This window comes from Haemorhous mexicanus, chromosome 25 (genome assembly GCF_027477595.1).
Source record: "Haemorhous mexicanus isolate bHaeMex1 chromosome 25, bHaeMex1.pri, whole genome shotgun sequence".
Classification (NCBI taxonomy): domain Eukaryota; kingdom Metazoa; phylum Chordata; class Aves; order Passeriformes; family Fringillidae; genus Haemorhous; species Haemorhous mexicanus.
In genome coordinates, this window is record NC_082365.1 from 6,517,922 (window position 1) to 6,531,532 (window position 13,611).

The 13,611-nt window shown below is 56.4% G+C and overlaps 1 protein-coding gene across 3 annotated transcripts in view; it reads left to right on the forward strand.

The window, feature by feature from the left end:
• The window catches only part of PPFIA4 (PTPRF interacting protein alpha 4), a 59,678-nt gene that overhangs the window by 37,150 nt on the left and 8,917 nt on the right, over nt 1-13,611 (forward strand). For 2 of the 3 annotated variants that reach the window (XM_059867669.1, XM_059867670.1), the window contains exons 8-22: nt 277-423; nt 517-651; nt 1,334-1,417; nt 2,222-2,353; nt 3,952-4,014; nt 5,166-5,257; nt 8,019-8,160; nt 8,390-8,595; nt 9,011-9,251; nt 9,457-9,492; nt 10,079-10,212; nt 10,354-10,511; nt 11,150-11,243; nt 11,462-11,543; nt 12,332-12,532. In XM_059867669.1, the coding sequence (XP_059723652.1) occupies nt 277-423; nt 517-651; nt 1,334-1,417; nt 2,222-2,353; nt 3,952-4,014; nt 5,166-5,257; nt 8,019-8,160; nt 8,390-8,595; nt 9,011-9,251; nt 9,457-9,492; nt 10,079-10,212; nt 10,354-10,511; nt 11,150-11,243; nt 11,462-11,543; nt 12,332-12,532 (1,947 nt within the window). The remainder of the gene's footprint in view (nt 1-276; nt 424-516; nt 652-1,333; nt 1,418-2,221; nt 2,354-3,951; nt 4,015-5,165; nt 5,258-8,018; nt 8,161-8,389; nt 8,596-9,010; nt 9,252-9,456; nt 9,493-10,078; nt 10,213-10,353; nt 10,512-11,149; nt 11,244-11,461; nt 11,544-12,331; nt 12,533-13,611) is intronic. The other variant, XM_059867671.1, reaches the window with a different exon arrangement.

The window sequence follows — 13,611 nt, forward strand, 5'->3', positions numbered from 1 at the left end:
GCCTTTGGGAAATTGGACTTCCCTGAGGTTACAGACAGGCTCTCAGGTGTGCAGCACACCTGGGGCAGTGACCTGTGTCCTCGCTAGAAGGTTTTCCTGTGATTGTTTGACTCTCCCTTTATCACTGTCCCATTCTGTTGTCCCTCATCCCCGTGTCAAGAGGGGTTTTCACACCCCTTAGACTCAGGGTGTCCCAGGCTTGAAGGAGCTGGATGGCCCTGCTAGTCCCAAAATGTTGGCACAGAGCAGGATGTGACAGCCCCATCGCTTCCCCAGGCCCTGGCACAGAAGGAGGACATGGAGGAGAGGATCACCACGCTGGAGAAACGGTACCTGGCAGCCCAACGAGAGGCCACCTCCATCCATGACCTCAATGACAAACTGGAGAATGAGTTGGCCAACAAGGAGTCCCTGCACCGCCAGGTACTGACACTGGGCTCTGAGTGTCCCCTAGCCCCGGGAGGGGGTGCTGGGGGTGGGACATGCCGGGGTGGCAGACAACCTGCTGTCCCGCAGTGCGAGGAGAAGGCGCGGCACCTGCAGGAGCTGCTGGAGCTGGCCGAGCAGAAGCTGCAGCAGACAATGAGAAAGGCAGAGACGCTGCCCGAGGTGGAAGCAGAGCTGGCCCAGCGCATTGCTGCGCTCACCAAGGCAAGGGGCAGGGGTGGGGCTGGGGCTGGAGGGGCCGGACTTGAGCTGGAGGGGACGTCAGAAACCGGGGGGGACTGGAGGAAAGGGATTGGAGCGGGAGGGCAGTGCTGGGACGAGGGGAGGAGCTGGGTCTGGCCGCCCCCTGCAGCGATGGAGCCCTTGGCAGCCCAAGGCATCCCACTCTCCTTCCCAGCTGTGGCCTCTCTGTCCCCTGCCATCCCCACTGCTGCAGGGGCAAGGTACTGCCTTTAAAGGACACCTCAATGTGTCCTGCACATGAGGGGTTTACTCCCTTCCCTCAGCCCCTTTCTCCAAGGCAGGGATGACCCTGTCGGTGTGGATGCCCTTTGGGTTGGGTGAGACCACTCTAAAATGAGGAGAAAGAAGAAGCACCAAACTGGATTTTGGAGGGTGCAGGCCTGGAGGGAGGAATGGGTGCGGCCATCCCTGAACTTCCTGGGTTCTGGAATGGTGTTTGGGCCCTCACAGAGCACCTCCAACTCCTGTCACCATGCCAGCAGGGCTGGTTTGGGCTCACAGGGAGCCCTGGCAGGATTGCAGGCAGTGGGAGAGAGCCCTGCATCCCAGGAAGGACTCAGATGCAGAGATGGACACCAGGATGAAGCAGGGCCCCCATGGCTTTGGGGAGCATCACCTGAGAAGGCTGCTCTGCTTTTCCCAGGCAGAAGAGAGGCACGGGAGCATCGAGGAGCACCTCCGGCAGCTGGAGACTCAGCTGGAGGAGAAGAACCAGGAGCTGGCCAGGGTAAGTCCTGATCCTTGCCTTGGTGCCTGAGTACTTGGGCACACCTGGATTTTAGTTTGGGAGCAGCTTGGGAGAACAGCCCGGTTAATCCTTTCCCGTCTGGGATCACTTAAACTTGAGCCACACAGGAGCTCATGGCACTCTCTGCTGTGATTTCCCATCTCCCAGGCATCCAAGACTTGCTGTTAATATTCCACACCCACTCCTCTCTCAGCATCACTCCCTGGGGCAAGCTGGAACCCCAAAGGGTGGGAGGGGGGACTTCAGCAGCTCTTCCCCGAGCCTGGATCAGCAGAATGAAAAGGGCAGGGAAGCTGAGCTGCTGTGCCCTAGGCTGCACAGTCCATTCTTCAGCTTCTGTGCTTTTCAGCTGGGGCTGGGCTGTCCATGCAGGAGGCTGTGATGCCCATTTCTCACCCAGGTGACATTACAAATGTGGCCCTGGGGAAGCCCCCAGATGTTTTGCCTTAAGACAGATACTTGAAATTCCAGAGTTGCTGTATCCAGTGGGGTCTGGAAGGTGCCTCCACTGTGGGTATTCCTGGCAGACACACAGGAGAAGCTTTCTTGAGGGGCAGGCAGGCATGGTCTCCTTAAATCCTTTTCTCTCCTATTCACCCCTGGCTGGGAGGTGGCAGAGAGCAGCAGGGCTAGCACAGAAGGTCCAACCAGTGCTGTAAGAGGTGGATTTGTCCCCAGACACTGGGCCTGGTGGGCCAGCTCTGACACCACAGCAGGCACAGGAAGGCAGGAGGGCACTGAGCCCCTCTGGATGTGACACAGGTGTCGCTGTGTCTGTCCCAGGCGCGGCAGAGGGAGAAGATGAACGAGGAGCACAACAAGCGGCTCTCGGACACCGTGGATCGGCTGCTGAGCGAGTCCAATGAGCGGCTGCAGCTGCACCTCAAGGAGAGGATGGCAGCCTTGGAGGAGAAGGTACTGCCTGGGGCAGGGCTCCTCTGGGGGTTGAGGAGTCTGCAGCCACTCTGTGCCTCATCCAGCCATGGCCCAGGACTGGAAGTGCCTGTGCAGGGCTGGAGAAATGGTAACATGCAAGACATGGCTGTGCTGGAGCTGGTGGAGCATAGGGAACTGCTCTGGTCACCTCAACCAGGGACACCCCCTCTCCACCACCTCCCTCCTCCCACAGCTGCAGGATTTGTCCTGCTCCTTTTCCTCACCTCCCTGTCTCTGCTGGTGCAGCCCCTCTGCCAGCTGTCAGAGCAAATCCCAACTGCATTTTGCAGGAAAAATTGCAGTGTTCATCCTGTCCCAGTGCCCACTCCTCCACGTGCTGCCTTAAAACTTTCCTGCCCCCAGGTGCAGAATGATTTCCCTTTTCCAAGCCAGGGCAGTGTCCATGAACTTCTCACACCTGACTCCCGGGGAACTGGGTTTCCTTGGAGGAGCTGGTTGGAGCTGTGGCTGCCTCAGTGTGAAGGGAATTAACTGGGAGCAGCTGGCTCCAAGCAAGGATCACCCAGTGGGAGGTCAGACCTTGGTGATTCAGCTGTCTCAGGGTTCCTGCCTTCAGCAAGTTGGAGCACACAGGTGCATCCCCCAGCTGATGCCTCCAGGGCTGGCTCTGTCCCCCCTCCCTCGTTGCTCTGCTCCTCCTGTCTTCAACCAAATGTGGCTATGCCAGCATGTCCAGTTATTCAGCAGATTTGTCTGGATAAAGAGCAGGACCCAGCCTGCAGGGATGAGTCCAAATCCTACCCCAGCGAGCAGCAGGGACCGGAGTGGTGACACATTTTGAAGGGCATTGCCTGCTCCCCAGTCTGGTGCCAGCACTTGCCCACCCCGAGAGTTCATCCAGGTCTTTCATGCATAAAAATGATCCTGTTTGGCTGCCAGCACTTACCAAAAGTGAGCACTGGTTCAGGCAGTTACAAACTCTCCAGGGGAGGTTTAGACAGATATTAGGGGGGAAAAAAAAAATCAAGGAAATAATTATAGCATTAGAATAGACTGCCCAGATCAGTGGTGGAGTCACCATCCCTGGAAATGTTCCAAAAACATGGATGTGACACTTGGGGTCATGTTTTAGCTATGAACACAGCAGTGCTGAGAAGAATGGTTGGGCTCAATCTTAGAGGGCTTTTCCAATCTTAACAATCCCATGTTTCTGTGATTTCTATAAGCACATCTCCTTTTCCCCCTGCTTACTCCCTAGCTTAGATATAAGGGACATTTTTCCCTTTGATCTAGCTGCTCGAGGAGTTGTTCTTCTCTCAGACATATTTCCTAATCTTCAAGCCCTGTCCACCAAGTCCATCATTACCCTCCATGGCCATGCTCAGCTCCAGAGTGGGGCAGGACTTGAGGTATGGCCACCCTGCTTGAGAGGCAGGAGCTTTGCAGAGGAGACCTGTGCACAGGCAGGTGAGGAATAGCCCAGGGAGCCTTTTCCAGGTGTTCACTACACAGGAATTCCACACTGGCCATTCCTGGGAGGTCACGTTTCCTAAATGGTCTCTCTTTTTCTTTCCTGTTTTTGTTCCCTTTTATTTTATTTTTGGTTTTTCTTAAAGAATACATTGTTACAAGAGTTGGAAAATACCCAAAAGCAGATAGAGGAACACCAGCATGACAAGGTAAATGCGGCTGCAGGGACCTCACCCACTGATGGCATTGCCTCACTCCCAACCCCCAGCTAGGGGCACATGCTTCTCCTAAAATGCCCCAGTTTGTGGGGAGCAGAGCACCCAGCAGCAGGAGGCCACACACCCACCCACGCAGTGGCTGCCACCCCCCTTCCTGAAGAGCCCCGGGTCCGTTCCCTACCATCCACGTTCCTGTCACACTCATCCATCCCTGGATGCAGTGCTGAGACCAGGCTGCCTTCACCCATGCCTGGAGGAGGGCTCAGGCAGCCACATCCCCTGGCCCCTGAGGCTTTCTCACACTGGGGGTGATCTGCCCCTGCCCAGCTTGCAGAGGCCCCATAGGTCTTCACACCCTGCTCTCAGATGAAGCATCTCAGCAGCATCTGCATGAACCCCTAGTGGCCTTGCTAGAGAGCTGGAGGGACATGGCTTTTTGGAGCAGTGTGAGCTTTTGGGATGTGCTACATGTCTCATGCATGGTTTGGGGGATCAGGGGGCTACCTTTCCCCTTGCCTGCAGGGAGCATGTGTGCTTATCCCTTGTGCTTCCCAGCCATGGCTGCTCAGGTCTGGGCAGGGCAGACCTTGGGGACTCGCATGGCACTGCTGCCACTTTGCCCACCCTGGCTCAGCCTGTTTGTCTCCCAGACTGGATCCTGCTGTGCCTGGGAGATCCCTTCTCCCCTCCCTCCCTGTCCATCTGCAGCCTCCCCCTGGCATCCCCCAGCACTGGGTGCAGGCACAGCTTCCCCATGGGGATGGGACTGGGAGCAGGAGGGACAGGGCCAGCAGCAAGTTTGGCTGGGGGGTCCCTCACTGCCAGTCCCTTGCCAAGGGAACACACATGTGCAGTCTGGAGAAGAACCAGAGCATCCAAGGGCGACCTGTTTTCCTTCATCTCCCAAAGCAGCATTCCTTGAGCACCTGTGCCTGTCTGTCCTGATCCTCCCACCTCAGCACCCTCATTCCTTCTGCCTGCATGAGCTGTTTCTCTGCTGATGTGTCCAAGATGCTTTAAACCTGGGGTAGGGATCTGTAAAGGGAATGTAAGCATGGCAATAGCCAAGGATGTGGATTGCCCCAAACCTGGCAGCTCTCCAGTGCAAAGCCAAGCCCTGCCTGTCTCATCCCCCCAAACAGCGGCGTTTGTCTGACGAGATCGACAAGCTGAGGCTGGAGGTGGATCAGCTCAAGACCAGGAGTGGGACGTTTGTGGAAAGTGTGCACACCAGGTAAGTGCCATGGCAAACCCCTGCACCCCTGGCTCTGGGGGCAGTTTGCTTTGGGGGCCCCAAAGTGGTGCTGGCATTGGGTGATTCTGGTGCCTTCAAGCTTCAGCGCTGGCTGACCCTGTGATGGGTCCTCACAACAGGGTCAGCTCCAGCTGTGCTGTCCCACCATGGATCTGTCCTGGGGTGGGACATGGACTCTTGAGAATAGCCCAGCTGAATGGCCCCAAATTTGCTCTTGTTTTTCTGCACAAGTGGCTTAGGACTTACTTTGCTCTGAAAGCTGGATATTCACCAGAGGACTTTTCCCCTATGGAGTACAGGGGATGGGCTGGTGCAGAGGGAGGAATTGCTTTGGAGCTGTTGCAGACAAAGGAGAATGAAGCCCCTCTTTCTCCAATGCAATGGTCCTCCCACACCCTTTCATTTAAAGTCAGCTGGGATGTGGGGATGTCCCAGCCCAGGGCACCAGGAGCAGAGGTGAGTCCATCAGGTCTCAGCCTCCAGCACTGACCAGAATACCCAGAGCTACTCCAGGAAAATGGAGGTGGTAAAGGAGGGTGACAGCACAACAACCCCATCTGGGATGCCACACCCTACCCTGAGCACTTCCAGGATGGGTTCAAGGCAGCAAGGGGTCAGTGGGAGCAACCAATGAAGAAAATTCCCCTCTTAGCAAGACTGGAAAAGATGGGGAGGAGCTGATGTAAACAGCCTTGGACCTGTCAGCAGGAAGGAGAAGAAGGCCTGGAGACCCTGTGTCTGTCATGGAGAGAAAAAATGGGGAGGGTGAGGAAGTGCCTGTGAGGATGAAGGAGAGCTGGGTGCTCTAGCAGAGTCTGGAGCATGTGTGGGACCTCTTTGCATGGGTCTGTAAGAGCAGGATGGACAATCTGGTGATTTTTTATATTTCTCAGGTGAAAAATCGGCCAAAATCTTGAGTTGCAGAATGATCCCCCAGCCGAAATGTCATCTTTTGTCTAAGGTGTTTTTATCTGGTTTTAGCTGGGCGGCAGCTTGTCAGCAGCTCTGAAATCCCTGGAACTTGGCTTGTGTCTTTGTCTGACACACCAGGCTGGCCCAGCCTTGCTGCTTATGGTGCTGATTTGTCTCCAGGCCTGTATCTGCCTGACCTCCAGGCCTGAACTGATTCTGTATCCAGGCCTTCAAACCAGGCCCACTATGGTGGAAAACCACCATCTGCCTGGGGCTGCTGCTTTTGTCATCTTAAATTCACCTTAAATTAAACAAACCTCGAGTCTCCAGTGACACTGTGTGTGGGGATTAATCACCCTGTGCCCAGGAATGTGCCTTGCTCACCTCCATGGTTGGGTCTTCAGGGCCAAGAGGAACAACTGGGCAAAGTGGAGACATGGCATGAGCACCACAAGTGGCTCAAAGTGCCCTCCTATCAAGCTGCTGCCTTGCACTGCCTGGTGTGGGACTCACCAGGGCCTGGTCCCAAGCACCAACCCTGGCAAGGAGGAGGAGGGTGAAGAAGTCCCAGCTGGTTCCTGCTAGGAGGTCCCAACAATGCTCATGTCCTCACACCTGGAAGATGTTGCAGGTGGAATTTTATTCATTGAAATCACAGAATCATTAAGGTTGGAAGTGTCCTCCAAGGTCATCAAGTCCAACCTTCACCCAAATACCAGCATTTCCACTAAATCACATCACTAAGTGCCTCATCTACCATTTTTTTGAACGCTTCCAGGAGTGGGAACTCCACCACTGCCCTGGGCAGCCTGTGCCGGGGCCTGACCACCCTTTCCATTAAGAAATTTTTCCTGATATCCAACCTGAACCTTCCTTTGAGGCCATTTCCCCTCATCCTGTCACTCGCTGCCTGGGAGAAGAGACTGACCCTCATCAGGGTATTTCTCATGAAAATGTTGGAATAAACATAAAAAGGACAAGAGCTTCCTGGCTGGCTCTTGCTGGGTACATGGGGATGGAGAAGACACAAGCTGTGTTGGGACATTCCAGCTGCTCTGGAGAGGGAGGGGCAGGAGGGGCCTGTTCAGCCCTGGCTCCACAGCAGTCCCCCAGTGCAGCAGCTTTTGGGCAGAGCTGGCTGGATGCCCTGATGGGTGCATAGAGAAGGGGGAGGGAGCAGCAGGGGAAGGCCCAGGGCCGAACTTCTGACAGTCTGGGAAAGTTGGGAGTCTCCAGAGGTCAGAGATCATCAGAGGCTGCAGATTCCTCAGAAGAGGCAGCTCCAATCTCTGATCTCTGTGAGCAGGGACAGGACCCCCGGAGCAGCTGGAGCTGTGTCAGGGGAGATTTAGGCTGCACATCAGGGAAAGGTTCTTCCCCAGAGAGTGCTGGCACTGCCCAGGCTCCCCAGGGAATGGACATAGCCCTGAGGCTGCCAGAGCTTCAGGAGTGTTTGGACAGCGCTGCCAGTGATGCCCAGGGTGGGATTGTTGGGGTGTCTGTGCAGGGGCAGGAGCTGGACTTGATTGTTGTGGGTCCCTTCCAGCTCAGGATATTCTGTGATTCTGTAAGAGATTCTGTGAGTGCATTTCCATGTCCCCTGTGGGGGAATGGGGCACCTTTTTTGAGAGCCTGGTTTTGCATCCTTTCATGCCAAGCAGGCAAACATTGCTGGGATGGGCATCCTTCAGTGGTCTCTTCCTCCTCCTCCTCCTGCTCTTCCTTCTGCTCTGTCCCTGATGAAGAAGCCTGGGCTGCAAGGGGAGCAGCCTGAGGGTGAGGGTGTCTTGCACAGAGCAATGTCCCCCACAAGACTCTTTCTTCCCAGGTCCCACATGGGCAGTGCCACTGACCTGCGCTTCCCGCTGGGAGCTGTGGTCCATGCCCCGGCCGAGCCCTTTGGGGCAGCTCCGGGGCTGCCCCGTGCACAGAAAGGACGATTCAGTGCCCGGAGAGAGGAGCCAGCCAAGGTAAAGCCTGTGCACCCCAGAGTTAGAGTCTGCTCCTGCCCTGCATCCTGGGATTAGGGTCACATCTGGACACCTGGGGCAGTTTCCTTCTCCTGGTGCTTTGATGGGGGAACATTGGAAGGGTTTCTCGATGGGGTCACATTAAGATAGAATTCCTGCATGGAGATCACCAGTCTGGCTTTTGGAGACATGGGAATGCTGTGTAGGACTGTGGCCCATGTTCCCCCAGGACTGGGAGCAGGCTCAGGCAGGTGGGGTCCTGGCCACGGGGCCTCACACCTTCGACAGCGACCCTGACATCTCCGACGTGGACGAGGATGACCGTGAGACACTGTTCAGCTCCATGGATGTGCTCTCTCCTGGTGGGCACTCAGACGCCCAGACATTGGCCATGATGCTTCAGGAGCAGCTGGATGCCATCAACGAAGAGATCAGGTATGACCATGGCCAAAACCCACCACTGCCTTGTGCTCCAGGGGAACAACTAATAGCCAGGAGGCACTGCTGGCCTAAAATTGGGGCCTTGATGTGTCTTCAGCCAGGGAAGTGAATCCAGGACATCCAGCCACAGGGCTTGGTCCTTCCTGACGAGTCTCCCTGTCCCTCAGCTGCACCAGTGCTGGCTCAGAGGGTCATTCTTTCAAACAATCATATTTCATATCTTCCATGGCTATTAAAAGGAATCAGGGTGTGTCTCAGCTCTGGTTTTTATGGATCCTGATGGATCTTGTTGCCATTCTTGGAGACTGGGGGTTGAGGAACAGGACCAAGGTGCATTTCCCCAGGATAGAGGTCCTGTGTCCCTGGGAAGGTGGGGAGCCAGGAGCCCTGAGCCCTGCTGCTCCTCCAGGATGATCCAGGAGGAGAAGGAGTCCACGGAGCTCCGAGCAGAGGAGCTGGAGACGCGGGTCACGAGCGGCAGCATGGAGGGCCTGAACCTCACCCAGCTGTGCAAGAGGGCCTCCATCCCCACCTCGCTGACGGCCCTGTCCCTGGCCAGCTCGTCCCCCCCGCTTAGCGGCCGCTCCACGCCCAAGCTCAGCTCCCGCAGCGCCGCGCAGGACCTGGACCGCATGGGGATCATGACGTTGGTGAGGAGCCGGGAGGGGCCAGGGCTGACGCGGGTCCAGCTGTGAGGTGGGAGTGATGCCCGGTGTCCACACGGGCCTGTGGGGGTGTGGGATGAAAGGGTTTGCTGTCTCCAGGCTGGCAGCCTGGCCCCGGGACTGCTCTGGGGGGGTGCTCCATTAACTGCCCCCCTTTCTGTGTCTCTCTCGCTTTCCCCCTTGCAATCAGCCCAGCGACTTGAGGAAGCACCGGAGGAAACTGCTAGTGAGTGGCTCCCATCCCGTTGGTTTTTGTCCAAGCACTTTTTCCAGCCTGCTCCTGGCTTTGTCCACACCAGGTCAGGGTGCAGCAGGCGCGGGATGGAGCTGGGGACCCCAGGGATTCAGCAGGAGGATCATGGGGATCCCGAAAGGTGCTTGGACATGTTCCCACTGGCAGCCTGGGGGGTCTGGCAGGAAATGGGGAGGTTCAGAAAGCCACTGGGTCCTTAAATGTTGTGTCCCCTCTGGCAACAGGGTGTCCCTTGGGACATTCCCATCTGTGCTCCTCAGAGCCCTCTGATGAGGGTCAGCAGCTTCTGTCCCTACACCCTGACCTGGACCATGGGGCTGCATCCTCTCACCCCCCATTATCAGGATCTCAGCCATACTGCCACATCCTCCCCATCTACTTGGGCATCTGGAACCATTGCCAGAGCTCTCATTCAGGCCATTCCTGGAGCGTGGCAAAACCCCAGGGCTCTGGTGGCTCTTTTGGCCTTGCCTCCATGGAGCAAGAGAGAGGCAGGCAGCAGGGCAAGGATGGAGCTGGGGTCTGGCCTCCCACCCTCACAGCCTCTCCGCTTCTTCAGTCACCTGCAGCTCGGGATGAGAGCCGGGAGGACAAAACCACCATCAAGTGTGAGACATCCCCGCCCTCTTCACCCAGAACACTGCGGCTGGAGAAGCTGGGTCACCCTGCTCTGAGTCAGGAGGATGGCAGGAGGTATGTGGAGACCCTTGGCATCTCTGTTGGTTTGAGGATACACCTGGGGCACACATGAGATGGGTGGGCTGTGGTTTGCCATGTGCCCTTCTCAATAATAACCTAAAGGCTTTGCTGTTCCTCTCCCTCTTCCATCCCCAGCTCACTGGAGGACCAGGCTAGCAATCCCAGCAGCAGCCAGGACTCCTTGCACAAGGGTTCCAAGAGGAAGGGGATCAAATCCTCCATCGGGCGCCTGTTTGGGAAGAAGGAGAAGGGTCGTTTTAACCAGCTGAGCAGAGAAGGGGCCACAGGGCAGGGTCCGTGAGCAGCCCTGTCCCTGTCTGTGCCAGGCCCTCCATGCCCTCTGGCTCTGTCTGCCAGTGGGGTGCTGTTGGGGTGACAGGGAGGGCCACCTGCTGGTGTGGGGATGCTGGGGCCATGGCAGCTTCAGGGAAGTTGAGCTTGGTGTATTCTCCCCTTGGCCTTTCTGGCTTAAGCATTGTGTCACCTTAATGCTCTGTCAGAGCTGGGGTGTGGACAGTGCCCTCCTGTCCCTGTATCTCATCTTTAATGTCCCCAAATCTACTTCCCTCCCCATGGATTTTGCAGAGCCCTTTGGCAGGAGCTGCTTTTCCACTCTCAAACCCTTTACTACTTCCATGTTGAGCATTGTTGGACTCACTGATCTTTCTGGGTCCCTTCCAGAAGGGACTATTCTGTGATTTTGGGATTCTGGGATTTGGAAAGGAGGGATGGCAGGAGGGGGTCCACTTGGGCTTCCCAGGGGTGCTAGGAGGCCATGGGGTAGGTTGCAAAGGGACACTGTCACCTCCTGTGCTGCCACTGTGTGTCCCCCTGGCATAGGGATGGTGACAATGCCCGCACTGGCCCTGTGAGAGGTCACACTGACCCAGGGACATCACACTGACCTGAGGGTGTCTTGCTTGCCCAACAGTGCTGCTGGCTGACGTGGAGGGGGGCATCCAGGACCCCCTGGGACTGGGCAAGCTGGGGGCTCAGGCTGAGAAGGATCGGCGCCTACGGAAAAAGTGAGTGAACTTCCTTCCCTACCCCAGCAAGAAACTGATCTGCTGGGAAGCCATGGCACAGGACCAGGAATTGCTGGGAAATCTCATCTTCACCCTCCCTTGGGCTTTACTTCCTTCACAAATTTTTATTCCTGCTGCTCGGGGTGTGTTCCTTTCAAGGAACTCTCCCTTCCACACAAGTCCCCCATAAATCACTCTTCTGCTTCTGTTCCTGCCAGGCATGAGCTCCTGGAGGAGGCTCGGAGGAAAGGATTGCCCTTTGCCCACTGGGACGGCCCCACTGTTGTGTCCTGGCTGGAGGTGCGTGCCCATGGATTGTCCCCATGCTGTCCCCACAGGTCCGTGTGTGCCACCATGTCCCACCATGCTCAGTCCATGTGCGTGGTTGGGGCCTGCAAATCCTGGGAGAGCAGAGGAGATCCCTGCATCCCTCACAGGGCCTGTTGAATTATGGTTTGAGTAGAGCTTTGGGTTTGAGCATAAGTCTGATGAGGAGTGGCTGAGGGAGCAGGGAGAGGCTCAGCCTGGAGAAAAGGAGGTTGAGGGGGGACCTTGTGGCTCTGCACAACTTCTGACAGGAGGGGACAGCCGGGAAGGGTCAAGCTCTGCTGCCAGGGAACAGGGACAGGAGGAGAAGAAATGGCCTCAGGCTGTGCCAGGGGATGTTCAGGCTGGATATTGGGAAAAAGGTCTTCAGTGAAAGGATGGTCAGGCCTTGGCACAACTGCCCAGGGCAGTGATGGGGTCACCATCACTGGAAGGGTTTGAAAGATGTGTGGATGTGGCACCTGGAACATGGGTAAGTGGTGAATGTAGCAGTGCTTGGGGAATGGTTGGAACTGATCTTAAAGGGCTTTTCTAACCTTAATGATTCTGTGAAAAGCTCTGTGGGTGCTCCCTCCCTGTGCTGTGCCCATCGGGCACAGGGATGCTGGGCCGCCCACAGGCCACCTCTGCGAGGTACAACCAAGCCAAGAATCCCACATGGACGTTCAGCTTTGATATTGGGTTCTGGGGAGGGTGGCCTTGTCCCTGGCACGGGAGCCAGGGTGGCAGTGCCAAGCAGTCACCACTGTCCCTGTCCCCAGCTCTGGGTGGGAATGCCAGCCTGGTACGTGGCCGCGTGCCGGGCCAACGTCAAGAGCGGGGCCATCATGTCAGCCCTGTCGGACACCGAGATCCAGCGCGAGATCGGCATCAGCAACGCCCTGCACCGCCTCAAGCTGCGCCTGGCCATCCAGGAGATGGTGTCCCTCACCAGCCCCTCAGCACCACCCACCTCCCGCACGGTGAGTGCTCCCTGCTCACCCAGACCTCTGTGGGCCACACAGCACGCTCCTTGCCCTCCTTGCCCTCCTTGCCTGTTGCTGTTTTTTTGTGGTCCCCGGGGTCCCCTTAAGCTGTGTGTTCCCTGGTAGCAGCAGGCAGGCAAGGAGACTCCACATGGCTTCTGAGGGTGCTAATTAGATGAGGGTGCTAATTATTGGGGCTCCCAGCCCCAGGAGCAGCATTGTTTCTGAGGGAGAATGGGAGAGGGGGGAGGGAGGGGGAGAGAGGGAGAGCCTAAGGGGAAAAGGGTTAAGAGAGAGCCTGGTCTCCCCCCACAACTTAACAGGGAGATTCAAAGTGGGCCTTGAATAAGACTTGGGCCAGTGGGATTACAGATCCATGATACTGCAGGGGAGGATCACAGGCTTGGAATAAACCCTACATTTTCAAGGGGTGAGACAGAGCATATCATTTAACTAAAATGTAACACCGCACTTGCCCTCCTTTCCTTGGGACCACTGTGGCAAACTTGGCCATGGAGGGGTGATGTCCCCTCATGGACTGGTCAAACCACTGGGCACTCATCCCCCAGCACAAATGGGGGATTCCCAGCTGGAAGCATGAAGCTCTTTTCAGCTTCAAGGCTCCTACCACTCACATGGGGTTCTCAACAGGAGGCCAATCCTGCAAAGAGTAGAACTCAAGGCCTGGCTGCCCCAGACAGGATAAAATTCCATCCAAAGAGCAGAAATCTAAACATTCCTGGTGTTCAGGGCCAGCTTGGTTGCACAAGCCTCTTTCCCAATCATTTCAACACAAGACTTTTCCATCTGAAATTCCTGGGGCAACTCAGAGCAACTGCAGATCCCTGCCCTTGGTAGGATGGAGGGATTGTGTCTTTTGCTGGTCCCAAAGGCCTTGAGGGGTTAGTGGTGCCAAGTAATGACAAGACATATCTGTAGACTTGCAGCTGGCAGAGGAAAGGCTGCTATGTCCCCCTCAGATGGCTGTGTCTGGGGTTACAGTTGATGGGGACAGGCCTGCAGGCTCCCTGAGCATCACACTAAAGTGGAATGGGAGATCAATGAAGGACCTTGGT